Source organism: Aethalodelphis obliquidens, unplaced genomic scaffold, assembly GCF_003676395.1.
Source record: "Aethalodelphis obliquidens isolate GAN/ISIS:26980383/991018 unplaced genomic scaffold, ASM367639v1 scaffold5, whole genome shotgun sequence".
Taxonomy (NCBI): domain Eukaryota; kingdom Metazoa; phylum Chordata; class Mammalia; order Artiodactyla; family Delphinidae; genus Aethalodelphis; species Aethalodelphis obliquidens.
The window spans coordinates 40,367,271-40,390,620 of record NW_020837949.1 but is presented as its reverse complement, the minus strand read 5'-3'; the positions used below and the strand labels follow the sequence as shown (position 1 = coordinate 40,390,620).

Genomic DNA, 23,350 nt, shown 5'->3' with positions numbered 1-23,350 from the left:
CTGAATAGGTGGCTCAGAATGACTGGGATGGAATGGCGTTCTCCGCTACAACTGCAGGTAAGATCATTATATTGATGGAGACTGTCAGGTTCTAACCTTGGGGAAGGCTTGGGGAAGAGTGTCCTCTTCCCAATTTTCCTTCTTTATAACCAATATTGGTTCAAGATGCCGTGGACCAGAAATATGGTGGGAAAGAAGGACCAGATATAAGTTCAGAAAAAAGAGGACTGGGAGGCAAAGACCAACAAGGACATCGAGTGACGCTGGAATTCAGGTATTATGTTATGCCCCAAGCACAAACCCATGAAGGCCCCACGGGATGACTGTGAGACCAGACACTTAGACGCTTAGAAACAGTTATGCCCCCTGTTACCAGGTCAGCAGGCATGGGTGATGGGGCCAACCAAAGCCAGAGTCACATACAGTAGCAAATCAGAATGATTAAAGACCTAAGCATACCTGTCCCAACCATCAGTTATTACTAGCCACGTCATGATTGCTAACAAGGCTTTGATCCAAGGATAAAGACTTCGTTTATCTTGAAAAGTGTCCACGATGCTTCTGCTTCCTTTAAGTTGGTCAGCCCTCTTCTCTCCACCCAACATTCACTCACAAACAGAACTGTGAAATTCACACTCTTCAAAAAAACCAAACGCTTTCTGTAAACCAAGACATGTTCCATATAAACTTACTCAGCTCCCTGAAAGAGGTCTTGCATTTTAATACTCGTTGTGACAGAGCAAAGGGCAGTTATCTCAACGCAGCCATAACCCACAAAGAAACCAAGTGACCACAGCAGCCTTCCTCATCTCATTCTCTCCCTGGCAGCCACCTGCACAGGTGGAGTGGAGGCATTTTCCCCACTAGATCTGTAATAACAAGGCATCCCAGACCAAGGCTTTTAAAGGAAAAAGTTCATCTTATCAATATTGCTCAAGAAAGGGTCTCTGCTGGTGGCCCCTGCTTAGTAAGCCAAGAAGAACAAAGGGGCTCCAAGCTTATCCCTAGAGAGATAAGAGCATCGCTGGCACCCAGCTTCCTGTCTGTATAGGTACGCCTTTCCTTCTCCAACCTTAACGTCACCTAAAATCACAGTCGTCCTCATTCTCCTTCCACACCCAGCGAAGGGACCATGCAAAGGTGGGTGGGCCTCCACCGGGCACACAGGAAGCTTCTGTCTCTGCTTCAGATTCTCCTTACCTTGTTGAAGTCTTCAGAGGTTGCCCTCATTTCCTTCCATGTCTTGTTCAGGAGCTGGATACAGATGCAGAAAAACTCCTCGAAGGATCTGTCGTGGGTGAAGAACATCGGGTGGAAATCGTTGCAGGTCTCACTAGCTGGAGGAAAGAGGAGGGAAAGAAGGGAGGAAGTGTGAGAAGGGAAATGAAAGGATACAGACACATGCTCCAAAGGGAGATGACGAGAGGCATATTTGGCTCAAGCCACAGTGGAAAAAAAGGCATTTTGAAAAGGCAACCAAAGGGTAGTCACCGTGAAACTTCACAGTTTAAGGTCAGATGGTCAGACCTACCCTTAGGCGCATATTTTGACCGAAGGAAGTGAGCTCCTAACTCACTCCATGATATGATCCTTATGGCTTTGGTCCAGGATCCATGGTGTTGAATATGGGCTCTGCATCTGCCTTCTTGACCTTATAAAGGTTATTCAAACTGCCGTGTCAGTCACAGCTCTTCCATCACCCTTAATTTCCTATTTCTCAACAGAATAACTGGCAGAAGATGAGTTTTCCCGAATACACAATTAATTGCAACTTTGAAAATAGCATCCTTTATTTCTCCAGGGGGCTCTTTTTCCTCTTATGGCATTGAGTAGGGGATATTTGAGATCATTAACCTCAGACACCATTAACCATTTGTTTTACATTCTCAGACACAGATGGCTGGAGGTCAAAGCAACCCAAGTGGCTTTGAAGGCTGCAACTGGTTCGGTCCTGGACCAAACCCTGAAGTCAGTCAGACTGCCTTCAATCCACCCCATTACAAAGCTTCCTTAGTAATGGTCAGACCCAGTGCTTTGAGTTCTAGGTATGGCCACCTCTCTCCTCCTTCCCAGACCAGTACACCAGCCCCTTCATTCTCAGCTCTCTGTCAAGCTGACCTTTTTATAGCCCTTTTACGTACATTCATTTGATCTTTAGAACGCATCTTACTGTTTATGTCTTAAGGGATGAGGATACTGGAGCCCAAGTAAGTGGGCTTTGTGACCCCCCAAAACAAGATTCTAAATTTTATTTCTTTAAATATAAGCTGTTACTTACAGTGAAAGAATTCTGATTTTAATTGGAATCTATTTAAAGACCAATGCGTCTTCAAGACCCCAAATGATAGAATTTTAAGCTCTGGAAGCCCAGGAGAGGAGGATGGAGTGGGGCGGGAGTAGGGTTTACAGCAGAGAACTTCTGTACTTGGGGAAGACCCTGGTGCCCACCGTGTAGTTGAACATGAATTCTACTTAGAGAGGATCCTCGGGTGAAGGCCCCTGGTGAGTGAACCCCGATCAAACCTAAGAGGACATGCTCTGCTTTGGGGGACACACTTATACACAAACCTCTTCTATCTTCACACTTTATCATAGTAAATTCTGTTTTCTTCCAGAGAAGGTAAGGGCATAGGCTAGCAACAGCTTGCAGTCATGCAGAAAAGGTTTGGGTCTGAGGGCAGAAGGTTTGAGTTCAAGTCCAGCCCATGACAATGAGAAGCTAGTCACTTCACCTTTCTAAGCCTTGATTTTCTAAACTAAAAAATGGAAATGAAACCTCCTTGCCTTCTCCATAGGCTATGGAGAGGCTCAAATAACACGATTCACAGGAAAGTGCTTTGAAAGGATAAAAGTTGGAGCAAGGCGGTGGTGATAACAATGAATGTCGTGCCAGCATATTGTTTCCAGGAACATAGGCTGTTTTTTGATTCCTCCAATTCTTAAGTCAAGCCTGTTACATCTCAGAAATTAGAGGCAAGAACATATAAGTTATCCCACTCCAGCTCATTACCAGCAGAGATGGCAAAAGTGACATTCTGACCTGATACACAAAGCTATTTAAGGAACTTGAAAAGTAAACACAGGATTATGTGTTTGCTGCCCTGGGCAATGAGCTGTCACTTTCATAAGCACTGAAGCCAATAAAATTTAGCAGTCTACAGGAGCACTTTAAACCACTATCGCCATACAAAACCTCATTATTAATCACATTATGAGGGTATCTTTTGGGGGGCTAGTGTGATTATATGTGTATTTTATGCCCTAGTTAAAGTTTTATGGGACTACTGGAGCTGAGCTAGCCAAACAAAACTGCGACCAACAAGCCCGTCTCTTGTTTGGGTGAAGAGGGAGGGAAACAACATCGTTAATAATAGGGATCGGGGCGGGGGGACAGAAGATTGTGTATAACTCCCCAAGGGCTCTACAGGCGTTATCTTCACAGCAACCCAGGAGGTAGGCACGATGCTTATCCTCACTGTATATATAAGACAGGTGAAACTTGGAGAAATTAAGCCTTCCATCAGGAGCCTCTTTTAGGTGGCTCCAAACGAGCATTGGAAACCCACAGTTTAGTTGACACAGCAGGCGCTTCCTGCCTTAGTTGATATCAAGAGCTCAGGGCATTTCCTTGTGATTGCTACTTTGAAATTAATTTCTCCACCCACACTCCTAGATCTCCTTGGATTCCTCCTTCAACAGAAACCAGCATCCTGACCTGCAGTCCAGTGGGGCTCACAATAAGTGCCCAGCCAGCACCTGTTGATGGACAACACCTGGCCATGTGATCGTACCAACAATGGCCATGCCACTGTCACCAGCCACGTGCCAGGCACCATTACTGTTACTTATTACATCAAGCCCCTAGGAAGATAACATCAATTTCTTTTTATAAAATTAGAAATAGGAGAGTTAGAAAATTGTCCAAGGTCACGTGGCTTTCGAGTGGCAGAGCTGGGTTTCAAACTCAGGTCGACTTGGCTCCAAAGCCCATCATTGTTGCAGTGACAGGACCAGGAATCACACCCAACATTCTACACCAGAGCCAGTGTTTTCAACCTCCACATGAGGATGGCTTTGCCGTCATCCTAAGATTCTTTGAGACTCATCCCTTGGGATGAGGAATGGGCAAACAGCAAATCAAAACAATTTGTTCCTTGACATGTTACAAAAGAAACAATGAAAAGACTGATATAGTTTGGGATTTTACATCCTTAAAAGGATGTTCCTGTATTAGAGGCAAGGAAAAAGTAATAAGTATTAATACTTTTTTCCTCAAAAACATTCAAATTGCAGATATTCAGGATTGAGGATGATCGAGCAGGAAGGACTGGACCAGATTATCTGATTTGTTTCCCTCTTTTATTTTGCAGGTAAGAGTAGTGAGAAAGGCAAAATGACTTGTCCAAGAGATCATGATGGTGGAAAAGGGGCAAAGATGCTGGGAGCCAGGCTGCTGGGGTTCAAATACAGGTTCTTTTGCCTACTGCTGAGTCACCTGGGCAAGTCATTTCATCTGTCAATGTCTCAGTGTTCTCATCTGTGAACTGAGGGCAACAGTAGTATAAACTTCATCAGGTGGCTGTGGGGATTAAAAGGGAACAGTGACTACATGGAGAAGCTCAGTGCAAGTGTGAGCCAACAGGATTATGATGCTCGTCATCATATAGCAAGTGCACCCTGGCCCAGGGCATCCCAGTGATAAAGGTGAGCTTGTATCAGCTCACAGGGATGCCCTGACTCTCATGAACAGGGTCCTTAACTCAGAGGTTTAAACAAACAGATAAAAACAGAGAGGGGGAGGTTTACTACTGCTTTTTAAGGAAAATAAAAACACTTTTTGAGGGAAAAAAGTGAATTTGTAGGCAATGATTTTATACATGAAATTTAAAGAGAAGTTTTCAATGGGACAAAAATAGCAAGACTTTTCAAAAACCAATTTTTTTTTTTTTTTTTTTTTTTTGCGGTACATGGGCCTCTCACTGTTGTGGCCTCTCCCGTTGCGGAGCACAGGCTCTGGACGCGCAGGCTCAGCGGCCATGGCTCACGGGCCCAGCCGCTCCACGGCATGTGGGATCTTCCTGGACCGGGGCACGAACCCATGTCCCCTGCATCGGCAGGCGGACTCTCAACCACTGCGCCACCAGGGAAGCCCCCAAGACCAAATTTTTTTAAGCACACTATTTTTAACACAATGAGATTCTCTTTTATAAAAAAAAATCAACTTACTGGTCTTTTAAGTCTGGAATATTAAGGTATTTTCAGGGCTGAGGGTGAAATGGGTTCTTATTAATTTACTGACACCTAATTCATTTATAAATAGGCCAACTTTGAAAGCTTCTATAATCCACACACCTTTGTTTTAAAAATAAAAAATAAGAATCCTATACACTTATGTAGCATTTTGCCTTTCAAAGTAGATTTGTCCCCATTTTTCATTGGATAATGTCAAGTGAGGCAGGTATCATCACTGGAGGCTCAAAGAACAAGGGCTACTGCAGTGCAGCAAGTAAACAATGAAAGGTGCATACAAAGAAAGGGTTCTAGTGCTGCCTTGTGACCTTAGAAGGTCACCTCAGCTCCAGGGCTCCAAGTTTCTTACCTGTAAATGGGCTGGTAAGGTTCCTGCCAAGTCTCAGATTCTAAGACATTACACACATGCACATACTAACACACACACCACGTAATGTATTTTTAAGTCCCTAATATCCATCAATAATTATAGAACTTGGAGATTACACCTGCATTTAACCTATGTCCTAAAGTATTATTTCCTTGAATGACAGGATGGCTACACATTTCAGTTAGGGTGTTAGGGCATCAAAGTGGCATTTGATAGGCTTAGAAAATGTTTGATGAGATAGTATTTACTCTTCTTTTCATAAGAAACTTGTTATTTGTTTTCAGCCCCTTTCAATCTATTAATATCACCTAATGCAGACCATTACATAAGAAAATTACATGACTAAAGATAGAATGACAAGATGACACAGGCAAATGCACGTAATTTCTGCACTTTCACGGGAATTTTCTTAGACAAACATAATTTTTGACATGCTGAAAAGCTCTGTCCCATGTTTTCCATGACCCTTGTTATACTGAGACTGTGAACCCATTTGCAAGTGAATACAGGGACACATGTTTTGGAGGCACTAGGCAAACTTTGAGTATTTTTACCATGAAATAATGAGCTATTTCAACTGCAACAGTGTTTGGAAATGGTGCACTTTGAAAGAGAGATAAGCACTGGCCTAACACAAAGGGCATTGTGTCTTAAAATTCTGAGCTACAGGAAGAAGGGGATAAATCATAAACACAGAAGCATTTCATACATGAAAACTGCCAAAGCGGTTGTAAAATCTTACTAGGTATCCAAAGCGTGGAAACTCAAACTAGAACTCTTTGTGGCTCTAGGGTCGGTCTGGGTAATACACCCATGAATTCTCAGATGCAATGTCTCTTTATACCTTTGCAGAAGATCTTACCCTTGTGACCTTTGAGTTTCCATTTTTAGAACGGCTATTCTTTAATAGCTTGGTTTTGGAGTTTTGGTGCTGTGTGGGAAGATGCTAAAAGTTCAAAACCTTTTGTAGGTGAGAGAGGTGAAAAGGCGAAGAGAGTGAGGACAAAGAATGTGAAGTTCCCCCACTGCTGAGCTCTGCTAGTGTAGAAGCTTCCACCCCTGCTATTTCAGGACAGGGGATCAGAGGCTTGAAAGCTGCTCAGCTCTGCGCAGCCCCTGAAACCTGGTTTAATAGAACTCTGGATATTCTGTTCTATCCTCTCTCATGCCTAAAAATAGTATGAAATCAACACTAAAAAGACACACCGTCTAATCCAATGCTTCATTGTTCACTTTCCTTCTGGGCCTTTTTTTATGGACATGGAGAGAGAAAAAAATACCTACTAGTGTTAGGACTGAAAATCAGACACTAGCATCAAAAGATAGCCGACTCACAAAGATTGACCTGAGGCCACATCCCAGGCACACAGTTATGTGTTAATAAAAGAGCAGGTTCTAGAGCAAGGTCGGCCTGGGTGCAAATCTTGGTGTCACTACTCAATAGCAATGTGACCTTTATCAACTTACCCTTCCTCTGGGCCTCAATTTTTTCATTATAAAAAAAGGAAATGCATCTTATCAGATTACTGCTAAGATTAAATCTAAAGTGATACATGATTCACATATTAACAGATAAAACAAGCAACAGTAAGTGCTAGTTGTTACCAGTTTTAATAGCAAAATTATTATTGTACTTAGGTAAAATGACAAATTTGGAGGAATTATATATGCGGATAGAAAGACATTATAAAATTATAGTAATTAAAATAGCTTGATATTGGTCCATGAATGGAAAAACAGAATAGAATAGGATAGGGGGTTCAGATATAGTCTTTTTTTTTTTTCAACATCTTTATTGGAGTATAATTGCTTTGCAATGGTGTGTTAGTTTCTACTTTACAACATAGTGAATCAGCTATATATATACCTATATCCCCATATCTCCTCCCTCTTGTGTCTCCCTCCCACCCTCCCTATCCCACCTCTCTAGGTGGACACAAAGCACCGAGCTGATCTCCCTGTGCTATGCGGCTGTTTCCCACTAGCTATCTATTTCACATTTGGTAGTGTATATAAGTCCATGCCACTCTCTCACTTCATCCCAGCTTACCCTTCCCCCTCCCCATGTCCTCAAGTCTATTCTCTACATCTGGGTCTTTATTCCTGTCCTGCCCCTAGGTTCATCAGAACCATTTTTTTTTTTTTAGATTCCATATATATGTGTTAGCATACGGTATTTGTTTTACTCGTTCTGACTTACTTCACTCTGTATGACAGACTCTAGGTCCATACACCTCACTACAAATAACTCAATTTCGTTTCTTTTTATGGCTGAGTAATATTCCATTGTATATATGTGCCACATCTTCTTTATCCATTCATCTGTTGATGGACACTTAGGTTGCTTCCATGTCCTGGCTATTGTAAATAGACCTGCAATGAACATTGTGGTACATGACTCTTTTTGAATTATGGTTTTCTCAGGGTATATGCCCAGTAGTGGGATTGCTGGGTCGTATGGTAGTTCTATTTTTAGTTTTTTAAGGAACCTCCATACTGTTCTCCATAGTGGCTGTATCAATTTACATTCCTACCAACAGTGCAAGAGGGTTCCCTTTTCTCCACACCCTCTCCAGCACTTATTGTTTGTAGATTTTTTGATGATGGCCATTCTGACTAGTGTGAGGTGATACCTCATTGTAGTTTTGATTTGCTTTTCTCTAATGATTAGTGATGTTGAGCATCCTTTCATGTGTTTGTTGGCAGTCTGTATATCTTCTTTGGAGAAATGTCTATTTAGGTCTTCTGCCCATTTTTGGATTGGGTTGTTTGTTTTTTTGATATTGAGCTGTATGAGCTGCTTGTAAATTCTGGAGATTAATCCTCTGTCAGTTGCTTCATTTGCAAACATTTTTTCCCATTCTGAGGGTTGTTTTTTCGCCTTGTTTATGGTTTCCTTTGCTGTGCAAAAGCTTTTAAGTTTCTCAGATATAGTCTTGTATATACAATCACTAGATTTATGAAAAAGGTGACACCACAGTGAAAAGAATTTTCAATAACTTGTGCTGAGCCAATTATATATGCATCTAAAAAATGAATTATGACTCCCTACCTCACACCATCTACAAAACTCAACTCTAAGTAGATTATAGGTCTCAATGTGAAAGAAAAAACAATGAAGCTTCTATAAAATAAAGCAGAATACATTCATAACCTAGAGGTGAGCAAAGATTTCTTAAACAGGACCAAAAAGATTATTAACCCTAAGGAAAATGTTCATTGGCTTATATTAAGATCAAGAACCTCTGTTCATCAAAAGATACAAAAAAGATGGCAACTTCAGGGTAGGAGAAAAACGTGCAACATTACCTGGCAAAAAAAACTGGTATCCATAATATATAAATAACCCTATAAATCAATAATAAAAAGTGAGACAATCTAGTAGAAAAATAGGCAAAGTGTAAATAGGTACTTCACAAAATAAGATATCTAAGTGTCCAATAAACATGAAAAGATGCTTGGCTTTTTTAATCACCAGGGAAATGCAAATTTAAACTACAATGAGATATTTTCAAACATCACCAGAATGGCTACAATGAAGAGATTTAAAAAAAAAAAAAAAAAAAAACTAAGTGTGGATAAGAATGTGGAAAAAATGGAATTCTCATAAACTGTTGTTAGGAGTTTAAATTGGTTCAACTACTTTGAAAAGCAGTTTGACAGTATTTAGTCAAGCTAAAATATTCATAGCCAATGACACAGCAATTCTACCCAAAGATATAAACCCAAAAGAAATGCATAAACAGGTGCTACATAAGAAAGGTACCTGAATGTTAATAATCGCCACTACTTGTTACAGCCAAAATCTTGAAGTAACCAAAATGTCCATCCAATACATTGGATAAATTATAGCTTACTCATATAGCAACATAATCACTACAAAGAAATAATTTTTAAAAACTATGCTGCACACAGTAACATGAATGAATAGAAAACACAATGTTGAACAAACAGAGCCCTCTACAAAGGACAACATACTATGTGGTCCTATTTATGTAAAGCTCAAAATGGAAAATTTATTGATGGTGGTGGAAACAGGGTATTGTTCTCTTGGAGACAAGAAGAAATTGGGGAGAGGGCAGCCCACAATTGTCTCTGGTGGTTGCATAATACTCTCTATCTTGAGCTAAGGAGTAGCAAAATGGATAGCTGGTGACTGGAAAATTCACTGAGCTGTGTTGTGCTTTCAGGATTTGAACACTTGTATTTATTTAAGTTACACTGGCATAAAAAAGTTAAGTTACAAAGGTAGAATATGAGCTTTCTAAGCAAATAAAAAGGAATAACAACATTTCAGACAGTGTAAAACTACAAACTACTGCAGATGATTTTGATGGGCTTTCAGAAGTAGTGCTATATTTGCCCTGCCTATCATCTCTGGAGCCAGGGATTGGCATTTCATGCAGCCAGGTTTACTGGCTGGATCGAAAACATATAGCCTGTCTATGCAGGCATCCTAGTCCAATCACCTAAGTGGTATCAGCCTCTAATGTTGTTCAGGGGTACCTCTCCACACCTGGACTTTAGTTCAATTTCATCTGTTAGATGGATAAAAGAGTATATGTGTGCATTTACTTTTGTGAATGGGGATCCTGATCTCACTGAAGAGTATTGCAGATGCTGATGGAAAAGCTATAATACATTTGATTAGTTGTATATAAACTCTGAGTCACAAGTCTGTTTGAAATTAGTTTCCTCCCTGCCTCATTTACTTCCTTCCTTCATTTATAGATCCTTCCTTCCTTCCTTCCATCCACGCATGTACATGTCCACCTAACTGTCCATCCATCAGTCCATCGATGCCTTGATCCACTCATCCATCCATCCACCCACCCATCTACCCATTCATCCATCCATACATCGAACTAGCAAGGTAGTTAAGAGCATGGCCCTGGAGCCATTCTGCCTGAGTTTGGATCCTAGCTCTGCCACTCATTATCTATATGACCTTGAGTTCAAGGACAAAGAGAGATGAGTAAAAGATGAGGTGGAAGAAGTAGGCAGGCGTCAGATCATCTAATTCTTTGTAGAACATATTAGGGAGTGTGGGCTTTATTCTACCTACAATGGGAAGCCATTAACAGGGTTTAAATAGGAGTGGAATAAAGTAACAACTTCCTATCGCCTTTCTTCCCCTACCCTTTCTCTCTTTTTAATAGAATTAAAATTCAGGTAATTTGAGGATTCCTGTTATTCTGGACTCCACTTACTTGATACTTCAGTGTATTAAGGACGAGTGATGAATCACATAAAAACTTGAGTACTAAGTGGTTAGGAGTCAGGACTGCGGCTAAAATTCTTCCTCTATACCTTCTCAACTAAGTCCTTTAATGTCACCAAGTCTCTGTTATTATGATGATAATAACAGTAATTTATATCTGTAGAAGTGAGTAAAGATATAGTGAGAGGATTCCCATAAAACACTTAGCATAGTGCCTGGCATATAATAAGCACTCAATAAATGGTAGCTATAAAATATTGTGCAGAATACAAATATGATGTGTAATTTTCCCCCAAATCTTGAATTTAGTACAAGGTTTAGCTTGTGTGAAATCTTATTCACTTTAACCTCTTTCATGAAGGTATCAGTTCACCTGGAAGATTACAGAGCAGCATCTCATCATCTTACGTTTAACCAAATGACAAAATGTGCAGAAATTCCAGGATATTAAGATTTATGATAATAGTGAGCTAGGTAGGGCTTCCCTGGTGGCGCAGTGGTTGAGAGTCCGCCTGCCGATGCAGGGGACACGAGTTCGTGCCCCGGTCCGGGAGGATCCCACATGCCGCGGAGCGGCTGGGCCCGTGAGCCATGGCTGCTGAACCTGCGCGTCCGGAGCCTGTGCTCCGCAACGGGAGAGGCCACAACAGTGAGAGGCCCGCGTATCGCAAAAAAAAAAAAAAAAAGAGTGAGCTAAGTGACTCCTAGAAGTTAGCTTATAATTGAAAAATGGTCTTACTGACATGCTCTGTATTTGTGCTTTTTCTTGGTCCTCTGGCCGAAACAACTAAGAGTTGCAGGAAAACAGAACCTGGATCCTTGACACCTTACCTCTTGGCAAAATAATTGTTTCTGCATCCACTTACAGGTCTATGAAAGGTCTCTTTCTTAGCCCAAAGAGAAGAAAAGAATAGGAAAAAAAATGAATTCTTTGGAAAGAAGTATCCAGTTTGTGGTATATATTAGTAATGTAAACCAAATGTGAAATATTTTTAGCTACCTTTTGGGGGTGGTGTGGCTGCAGCATTGGGAGGTACAGTGGAAGATAAAGAAAGAGGAAAATTCTAGTTGGGTGGTAAATAGTCCAAGGCAGGGCAAAGGACAGCACATCCAAGAAGCAATTTCTGCATGCCCTTATTGAAATTTCCTTTATACGGAAAATTATTCTAAGAAGCGACACATTAAGAGACTGTCATACAGCAAATTTAGCATGGATATAAATAATTGCCCATGTGAGATGGGCACTGGAGGGTTATGCTGGGATAGAGGCTGATTAATGAGCAGCTGGGATGTGCCTCACTGAAGACCCAGCAAGTACTGCGTGCCATCACATGACCCTGGATGACATCTTGACCTGAGGCTCAGAGCCTTAACCAGAGCTGGGGAGCTGGCAAAAGGGGCTAAAAATAAGTAACCCTAAGTCCGATAAATACGAAATTAAGGAAAGAGGACAGGCCAAGACGTTCTTTCTTGTCTTTCGTACTCAGTATATGACCCCCCTTAAAAACTCAGTGATTACCTGTCGGTGTTAGGATAAAATGCAAATACTTTAGCAAAACATTCAACACGTCCCAGTCTGCCCTACTCCATTCTCCTAACTTTCCTCTGACCTATGACTGAATGCTAAAGGCAGCCATAGTTTCTACCTCTTCATCAAATAAAACACCCCTGCTGGTATCTGCACATGTTAAGCTCTTGGGTTTCCCTCTTCGCGGAGTCCATTGAGTCATCCTCCAAAGCCCATCCCTTTGTTAAACGCACTTCCCTCTAGCCCTGCCCAACTTCCACTTCCCTTGTGTTTCCATAGACCTTTTATTTCCTCTACCTGCTCGGAATCCCCACACTTGATTATGAACCTACAAAAAATAAGAATCCTGATTTAGTAATTTCTGCATTCTTCATGGTTCTCACATGGCCCGCCTTCCACGGACACATGCCCACATTCCCTTCCTTGGTTTCCTTCCCCCTCGTGCCTCCCTTAACATGCTTTTCTTCTACATGGTTTCTATTATGCCCCACTTCATGCACTTTTAATAAAACGGGATGAGGGATGTCCGCCAGCTTTTGCACAGCACATGTCTCAGCACTCTTGCTGTGACAGGGGCACTTTGGAAGGCTCCACACATGCTTCACCCGCTGCTTTAAAATAAATATTGCAACCTGAAAAATAACCCAGTCCTCTGCCTTCTCTCTCCCAGTTTTCTGAAATCCAAATATAGGTGTTCTCTTAATAAAAAAATGAGGAACTTTATAAAGGAAACAGATTAATTACACAAATGCACAGAAAAGAAAACCCAGATCTGATATGTACCCAAAATACAGTAGGTAATCCTCCTCTGTAGATCAACTGCCAACCAACAACTAGTCCTGCCGGGGAGGGGGGGGTGTCACTTACCCACCCCCCACAAGCCTCGTTTACCACACATGGCCTTCAGCAGGAGCACCAGGACTTGGTGCCCATCTCAGGTCCGTGTCACACTCTGTCACACGGCACATACGGCCTCAAGGATTGCAGAACAGTGTTAACAATGTGTACCCCCCCGGATGGTGGAATTAAGGGAGATACAGGGGGATATCGAAGGAATAATCTATTGACAATCATGCTTTTGCCAACATGGGCTTTGAGAGGATGAAGATTTACATTAGTGAATAAAATAGAGTTAAATCCCTAATATTTTTGTCTATATATAGCTCCATTCAATCCTCTTACAGAGGAGTGCATGATAAGGAGCACGGCTCTCTCCCACCCAGGATCACGTGGGCAGGTTTGTGCAGAGGGCCCTCTCAGCGCACAAACAGAACACCAGGCCCCAAGAAGCATATCCTCAAGCATCGTGTAAATAATTTAGGAAAAGGTCAAGCTTCACACAGGTACTGGACTGAGATTTACCAAACAGACAGGAAACTAAAGGATAAGGCATTACATATCAGACGAGTAACAGCTGGCTGGAAAACTTGAAAAGGACATAACCTGAATTATAAGACACTTGGGGAATTTATGTCAGCAAATTAGAAGGTGAGCAGCCTAGAAAGGTAAGCTATTTACTTCAGAATATTGCAGTGACCATGTACAAGAACTGTTCTAAGCTCCTTACAAGTACCTTCTCATTTAATCTGCATAACAATTCCACAAGGTAGGTAGAGTTATTATCATCCCCACTGTACAGATGAGAAAACTGAGGCACAGAGGAGTGATGTAGCTTGGTTCACAGAGCTAAGAAGAGGCAGAGCCAGGGTTTAACAACAGTTTGGGTCCAGAGTCCCTGTTATCAAGCCACTCAACAGACATCAATTTCCCTCTATGGAAGATTTTTAAAGCAGAAAGTTAATACTTTCTAGAACGCCTGTTTACTGTGATTTAAAAATAAATTTAATTCCATTTCTTTCTTCTCTGATCCATTATTTTAATGAAGACTTGATCTTGGTAACTAAGGTAATTTTTGGATATGCAGTTCTTAGAGTTGGTAAGAACACTGCATTTTCCAATTTATCTATGGTAGACATGTATTCACATGAAAATGTTACTGTTTTCATGCCAGAGGAAAAAAATCAACAATTCATAGACTCTTAGGGACATGTTATTTGTTCACTGGCTTAATAGATCCTTGTCTTAATAAAGAAGATACAAAATTTGTCTCTTTTAATGCAAGACTAATATCCTGGAAGATTAAGAAAATCAAGCTAATCAGGCCAATCTATTTTTTGTCAAGCAATTATATAACGCTTACTATATACCAGCCAATGTTCTCCGTGCTTTACAATTATTAAATCATTTAATTCTCACATGAGACAGGTTCGATTCTCATCTCTATTTCACAGGCGAGGAAAGTCAAGGCACAGAGAGGTTAAGTGATTTGTCTGCAGTCACACAGCCAGAGAGAGGCAGAGGCAGAATGTAAGTGTAGGAGGCATTCAGCCTGCAGAGGCTATTCTCTGAAGAAAATATGTGTGTAATCAGTGTACTTGGAGGTCTCCTTGCCCCAGTGGCTTTTTAACTGCACAGTTGCTGCTGCTGCTGTCCGAACCATTACGCAGCTAGAACTTTCCCAGTGTTCATATAATAAAGCCATTGAGCCCCTCTGACCCTGACGGATCACACACATACCCATGACTATCCCAGATGTCTCAGATTTAGAATAAGTAGCCAAATTATACTACTTCTGTTCATTAAAAATAGCCCTTATGCACTCTGATTTCTTTAAAATATTACGTTAGGACTGGATTTCTATTTCACAGAAATAGCCTCAAAAACAAACAAACAAACAACCAGGTATTTGGTGGTGTTTTGGGAAATATATTTGAGTAAAATGTGGCACATTGACCAGGGTGTGTTCCCAGAGTACATCTCACTGTCTTGAACACACAGACATCCTAGAAGTGAATCTGGTTTTGCAGTTGATAAAATTATTTGCACTATTAAAGAGCACTAATAAAATTAGGTTTAAGCTCTTGTTACTGCTTTAATGAGACTAGTTTTTCATCTTATAGATTGCGGGCTAATTAGTATTCCAAGGAATGAAACTTTGGTTTCTTGTTCCTGGGCCTCTGGGATGGCCACACATATAGATTCTGCCTCAGAAATGTGTGTCTGTGAAGAAGTCAGACAAATTGATGGGTAAAGATATATTTTAACCCTTCGTTATCCACACTCTTCTTATACTGAATGTCTACTACTTTCCGCCCCTGGTCTTGCTGACATATAATGATAATTAACTCCTGAAGTTTCTATAATATCCTTGTATTTTCAGGTGGTTGTTATCCAATCACAGACTGCCTCCAGTTGAATTTGTCCTAAACCAAATTCAACAAAGTTATTTTGGCCTTCAGCTTCTTGGCCTTCATCGTTCTCTTTCTTTTTTTTTTTTTTTTTTTGCGGTACGTGGGCCTCTCACTGTTGCAGCTTCTCCCATTGTGGAGCACAGGTTCCGGATGCGCAGGCTCAGCGGCCATGGCACACAGGCCCAGCCACTCTGCGGCATGTGGGATCTTCCCGGACCAGGGCACGAACCCGTGTCCCCTGCATCGGCAGGCGGACCCTCAACCACTGCGCCACCAGGGAAACCCTCTCTTTCTTTTTAAACCCTCACCAAGAAGAGGTCATTTTAGATAAGAACACATCTTAATGAAGAAACGAACTAAGGATGAGACTAAAAATAAGATGTCCATAACTTCAGGAGAAAGATTCTGATGAAAATTCTCAACCCTTCCTTCCATATGAAATAAAAGTTAATGCTCTCAGACACTTTCATTCCCCTTCTTCGCAGACAGTTATTTTATTTTACTTTTTGGTCTTTTGATCTTGTTCTTGATATTTTGAAACAGTTTTCTCCCTCTCCCATGACAAATGCATTCAGGAACTTTCATTTTATAAAAATTCCCCAATTCTTTAAAAACAGAGAGTGTTTCTGATATCACTACCATTCACTTACACATACACGTGATCAGGACATCTCATACGGTCACTGGAATGTACATTAGATACCCAACATGGCACTATGTTTCCTGGTAAAAAAGCCATTATATCTAGCATGTATATATGCATACGGATTCCTTGTGAATGCTTTCAAGATTATTTGACAGCCATTAAGGCCTCAGAGGGGAAAAAAATAATGACAACAGCCCACTAGCACTGGATAATTGCTTTTCTTCTCAATCTCACTGCTCTTTCTTGTCTCCTTCATAGACTTGTTTTTTTTTGTTTTTGTTTGTTGGGGCGGGGAGGGGGGGCTTTTTTCTGCCCAAGGCTCTGTTCCCATCTTTCTTTTCTTCTCTCTCTTTGCTCTTACCCTAAAAGAACTCATCTAGTCCTAAGGCTTCCATGCTAACAGTTACCAAAACTCTCTTTTTGAGCCCAGAACTTTTCCCTGAGCTTCAGACAACCAGCTCCTTACTGGACATGTCCGCCTGGATGTCCCTTAGTCACCTCACACTCAAAATAACCCAAACTGAATTCACTCTCTCTGTCTGGGCTGGGTTCCCCGTCTCAGCTGTCTCCTTCGCTCAGTCGTCCAGGGTAGCCTGGACTCCTCTCTCAGTCACCTTAATATCCTGAATATATTCCCGCCTTTCCCTTCCCACTGGCCACTGGGCTGGGTTCAAGTGTTCATCACTGCTGTGCCAGATGGTGATAAAAGGCCTGAAAATGGTCCCCCACCCTTAAGACAGATTCATTTTCCTCACTGCCACGCATGAGGAGTTCATGAATATCTAACTATAGCCATGGCAAGATACAGATAGAGCAGTAACGAGCATTTAAACCTAGTTTTATTAGTGCTTTATCATGGTGAAAATAACTGAGCCACTCTGCTTAAAATCCCTCAAAGTCCCAACTCCTCCCAAAGTCTTTACCATGTGTACCCTGCCTAGCCCTGAAGACACCAATTCCACATTTTTAGAAATAAAATTTCCAGAATGTATTTATCAAGTGAGAGGGAGAAAACAGTTTCAAATTTTGAGAACAAAATAGAATGACCAAAACAAATCAAATCAAATAAACTGTTTGCAAGACTTCTAGACTTGAACATACACTTTTCCTCTACTTGAAACACCCAGCCTCATCTCATTCCCCTACTTGGTGGTAACTCCAAAGGTCTTTCAAGACCCAGCACAGTTGTTACCACCTCTATGGGATGTCTTGCCCCCATTATCTTTAGGCCGACACGTCTAAGTGTCTCCATCTCACTCTCTGTCAATTCCCCAATCCTATGTCTGCTTTTGTGTCTCTCCATAGAAAGTCAAAGACCCTGGAGACCCAGAACTACTTCTCTGTCTTTGTACTTAGAGTTTCCAAACATGTTTGTTGAATGCATGGTTAGATGTGAAGTACCTGTCCCATGGGGCAACATTACTGAAGTGGCAATATTCAAAAAGTCTTCATCTCCTTACACTGAAATATTGCCCTGAAATCTTGTATTCTCACCAGTGCCAGTTAATCACTAAACATTTCTCCCCACTGACAAAACAAAACATGATCACAGGAGAAGGCTCCACAAAGACCACGCCCACATATTTCAATGCCTGGGCTAAAATAAGCAAGTAAGTGTGTAGGACTCATCAACATACTGTCCCAGGAAACATGCCCTCCCGTATTTAAAAATACTCTTGTTTGGCTTGATTCAGGCTGCTCCTCATTCCAGGCCTACATGAGTCACTGGAGAAACATCCTATTAGAGTGCCCCCCACGGACTGGCTTCCTTTGCATGTTTGCAATGAGTCAGGAGGTATGAGTCACAGTTCACTCTTACGACAAAAAGAACCTGCTCTCCCTTCCTATCCATTACCAATATTTCTTGGGCTTCATTGGCACGTTTTAGAAACATCTAAGGGAGCCAGGGGCAGCTTGAGAATGAGTATTATTTATTTTTTACAAGCTACGCTACTTAACGCACCTTTCATCAGAGCAGCAGGATACTTTGGAGGTCTGACACATCCAAAGCTCACCTGGGAGGCCGGTATCTGGCCGTGTTGCCCTGCCCTGTCATCAATGGGGAGGAGGAAGGCACGAAGGAGGTAGAGGCACTGCACGAGGTCCCTCTGCATGGCTGACACTTCAAACTGGTCTCCCAGAGCCACTGTTGATAAATGGCTGGCTGGCTACTCTTTCTTGGTTATGATATGCAAATGCCTGGCTAAGGAGAGAGACATTCTCCAGAATAATCAATGGCCAAGTAGTGAACATGAAGCAAAGTGGAAGGACAGCCAAAGGACTGCAATCTTCTAGATGTCATCCAGGGCACTCAGACCCTGCCAACGGAAGAAGTTTTAAGCTCCGTGATAGTTATAAACAATAGAGGTTAATTCCTTTCATTCCATTCCAGGAAACATTTTAAGTGGCTAGCCACAGAGGGCAGTCAAGCATGGAATCAGCTGCAGAATAAGGTGCAGTGAGTTACATACCACAAAGGAAGAATATGTAAAGGGTAGGAGAGTCCCGGGAAGTACAGGTTTATTTTCTTAGAGGAACTGGCATTTGAATTGGACCAAAGGATGGGTAGAATCTAATTCATAGTTCTGACTGTGTCTTTCATTCAGAACAATTTCCCAGCCAGGCGCATTTCAAATTCACTTACATTCAGACTCCAAATTCCATAATCAACGTCTCTTGGAAGCCATTTAAATGCATGAATGTAAGTCTGCCTGCAAGGGAGATGCTTCTATGCAGTTCTATCACGAATAGCTTTACAGTGGCCCAAGAATTAAAGAGAGCAGAGACTCACTAAGTCCAGATTGCTCTGCTTTCCAGGGGATCATGGTGCAGTGAATTCTGCCTCTGCTTTAATAGAAGGTGATAAAAATACTTGCCACCCACTTACCTCAGAGGAACACTGCCAGGATGGATAATGTTCAAAGCACTTTGAATTTTTAGGCAAAAAGTGCTCTGTGAAAACAAAGCTGTGTTATCATGAATGTTGGGTAAAAAGGAAGCAAAAACAATGTCTAGATCATGTGTTTAGGGGGGAAAAACCAGACACTAGATTATAACTTTCAAGAAAGTCAGCATTACACAGTCAAGGCCTGAAAGTCCTTTCCCAGGAGGTAGGACCATAACTATTCAGGGTACACTGAATATATGAAGAAATGAGGCAAATTTGGTATCTTTGATAATAGAGGTTTCTAAGAATAAAGAATCAGGAAAAGGAATTGTAAGGCAGTTTGTCCCACAATGAGGTATTGGGGACATAAATTTTGGAGGCCAAGAGAATCAGAATTGATTCTTAAAAAGTCAAGAAAAGAACACACAGAGGACACCGAGAGAAAAACCTTTCAATGCCCAAGGCCAAAAGGGGTGAGTGGTATTCAGTGACGCAGAATAAAGACAACAGAGGATAAAGGAAAGGTGTAAACAGTTAGTGAGTAACGCGCTGAATTAGATTACAGCGCTATGTAGAAGGAAGAAATTAGACTCTTAGAAGCCTTAGGTAATAGTCCACTCTCTGGTACCAAATAGACATATGTTTTCTGGGGGAATTACTTAATTTCTCACAACTTCACACAGCTGAGAGAGTCAAAGGAGAAAATATATAAAAAGTATCCTCAAAGATGTTCTGGTATCATACAAATGTCAGGGATGGTGATAACTGAGCTGAGTTGGTGGGAATGAGGAAAAATCAGGAGAAAGTCCACAAAGGAGAGTCATACTTTCTGGTGGTGGAATTTTTTCTTCTTTTTAAAATACATGCATGATACTAAAGTTGGAGGGAAGCTTCTGGAAAAGATCTAGTAACTCAGAAGTGATATAACCAGGGTTTGGACTTCCATAATAGGGAACTATTCATGACAGGTTTTCAACAAATTGAATATAGAAGATAAAAGAAACAAAGATCACGTTGAGAGCCTGAGTTGGCAGAAATCACAGGAGAATAAAGTGGCCAATGAAAATGGAAAGGTGGGGAAAGAAGGTGGTAAAATGGTGAGGAGTAAGTACTTTGCTGGTGAGAAATACCAGTGGGGTTATTATGGAATAAAAGGTAAGCGTCTAATAAAATTATAAAATGAAGGGTTAAAATTTATTTGTGGAATTCTCTGCATCCACTAGTCTCACAGCAAAGAAAATGGAAACTCTCCTATGGAGAAAGAGTAGCATATGCCCTTTAATGTTTTAACAAAAGAAAATCTGCAACAAAGAAGTGTCTCCTGGGATTAGGTTTGACACCAGCAGTTCCTGTGCCTGATGTAGGAGAGTCACACATGTTTTTCTGTTATTTTCAGTAATTTCAAAAGCTTTTTGTTTTTACTCCAGGGTGATATATATGTTTGCATTTCCTTCTCCAATTTAGCTAGAATCATCCTCAGAGCGCAAAACTAAAGTCAAGTAGAAATAATTTGAGATCATTTTACTCATCAGAGGCCCCTGTGGCACAGGTTGAACAGGTGACATTGTTAAAAGTAGCTGTGATACTGTACAAAGAGTTCTTGCATAAGTCTTCCAATCCACAACCAACAGAAGTGAATCCACGTGGAAAGGAGTTAGCATCATTATGACAAAAACATTAACTGCGGGCTTCCCTGGTGGCACAGTGGTTGAGAGTCCGCCTGCCGATGCAGGGGACACGGGTTCGTGCCCCGGTCCGGGAAGATCCCACATGCCGTGGAGCGGCTAGGGCCGTGAGCCATGGCTGCTGAGCCTGCGCGTCCGGAGCTTGTGCTCCGCAATGGGAGAGGCCACAACAGTTAGAGGCCCGTACCGCAAAAACAAAACAAAACAAAAAACAAACAAACAAACAAAAACATTAACTGCTACAGAAATAACAAAACTATAAACACTAGAGCACCTGGCTGTGATGAGTATTTGCCTGATGTGACAGGCAACACTGTAAGAGTGGCAAATCCACCCCCCCACCAAGATATGACTTCATTGATGGTGGGCCTAGAACAAAAACAACCAGTCCCAACCTTGAAGGAGTGTATGTTTCTCACACCATGTTGCCACCACTTGGTGTATTTCTCTGCCAGAGAAGGAGGAATAGGACATTCTGCTGCCCACCTCATCAGTCAAAAATGGTGGGTATAAGAAATAAATGCTGTGCCTTCCTTCTACTTGTACATTATGATTCTATATAAGTCTAAAAGCTATTTGGGAAGAGGAAGTTGGGGAGACCAGAGAAGAGAGTAGCATATATAATAGGTAATGTCAACATTCTGTATAGGAGAGGAAATAAGGAGAAACAATACTAAGGTTACATGGTTGCATGACCTTGGCTGTCCCTCTAATGTCCTTAGGGGAAAGGAACAATGTGAAGATTAATGTTGCCATTTGTCATTTTACAGCCATAAGCCTGAATACATGAAGGCCTTATTCATCATGCACAGACAGCAGGCCCCTGAAATATATAAGGTATATTTCAAACAGCAAGGTCTTTGCCTACTTTGCTGAACTACTGTGGGCTCTTGAGTTATCTTCGGAACAGTACAGGTCTGTGTTTGGCAAAGGAAAGCAGAGGGGGGCCAAAAGAAGGCTGCTCTTTCAGGCCTAGAGAGGACACACACATTTATAATGTTTGAGTGTGTGTGTGTATAAATATATACACATATATTTCCCCCTCTGTCCAATTTCTCCTAGAAATTATCAGCTATAGTAAGGGAGTGGGGAGTAGAATATAGGCATTGTTTGAAAAGCACTACCAAAGAGACACAAAAGATTGAGTTTTTGACATCAGTTTTAAAAATGCAGCTAACAAGATGAAGTCACAACCGCTGAAATACCGGCCAAGGAAAGGAGAGTAAAAATATGAGTATCGAGCCATGCGCAGTGGTGACCTTGCCCACAAGAACACAGTAAGGCAGAGCAGCCGCCCACCCAGCTGCATGTCCTGAGAACTGCTGTCTGTCGAGTTACCCCAAAGTGGTCTTAGATGTCCCTGATTTTGTTTTCTATCCTGATGAAACACTTGTAGCTAATTACACTTTCCAAAATAAAGAGGTTTGTGATTTATGCTTCGCAACATACATAACAGCTTTCATGTATTCTTGACAGTTCTATTTTGTTCAAGAGTTACATGCTCTCTGGGACGTTTTAGTTTTCTATTTTATCTTACATTTCATTGTAAAGGCATATTCTGAGGCAGCTGCTTTTGTAAAACTGAGTTTATTTGGGGCAGTTTTGTAGTAATTAATCAGAAGTTTCCATATTAACCCTACTCCTGCTGCTAGGCACTGATTTCTTTTAGTTGCAGCCTGATTTCTTTCTTCCCTGGGTTAATCTGCAGCCCAAGTAGAGCTGCTCAGTTGCCATGTTGGGGATATCGGGGTTATGGCTTAATGTTTTGGGGCCCAGAAACTTGTAATTCCAGGCAGTGATTGGTGATATGAAAAAAAGATGCAGGTTATATGGGGAGAGGCAAGGAGAAATCTATCACAAGTGATCAGAAATTCAATTCCCAAATCTGAGACCGCCTTACTCTTTCTCTCAAATCCCACACCAAATCCACTGCCAGTGCAGAGGAGCCCCCTCTCAAAGGCCTGTCTTTAAAAGTCGATCTGAATCGGTCCACTGCTCTCCAGCCCCAGTGTTAGGAGCCACTGTCCTCTCACCTCACCAGCTTCTTAGCCAGTCCTCCTCACTCCATCTGTACCCACTCCACCTGCTACAGCCCATTCTCCACACAGCACCCCAAGTGGTATTTTAAAATACATCAGAGCATGCTCTTTCCTGCATCAAACCACATGCCTATCACACTTGGAATGAAATCTATTTGGATGTCATTCTGCAAAGCCCCAGGAGCTCTGACCCCTGCCCACCTCCCCAACTTCATCTCTACCACTCTCCCCTTGCCCCTCCCACCAGATGCACTGGTCTTCCTTCTGTCCCAACACCCACAAATCTCAGTTCCAACTGTAAGGCCTTTGCACTGGCTGTTTCCTCGGCCTGCGATTTTCTCTAATTTTGCTTGGCTACTTTTCTCCAGACATTCAGGTCTCAGCTTAAATGTGACCTCTTCAGAGAGGCCCTCCTGGACCACCCAATCTAAAGTAGCCTTCATGCTGCTCTACCCTATCACCCTGATTCTGTT

General features: G+C 41.7%; 1 protein-coding gene across 1 annotated transcript in view; it reads right to left on the bottom strand.

The window, feature by feature from the left end:
- Window positions 1-23,350, bottom strand: part of ELMO1 (engulfment and cell motility 1) — a 551,203-nt gene that overhangs the window by 173,774 nt on the left and 354,079 nt on the right. Inside the window, exon 16 of the mRNA XM_027102174.1 lies at window positions 1,201-1,337. Within this exon, the coding sequence (XP_026957975.1) occupies window positions 1,201-1,337 (137 nt within the window). The remainder of the gene's footprint in view (window positions 1-1,200; window positions 1,338-23,350) is intronic.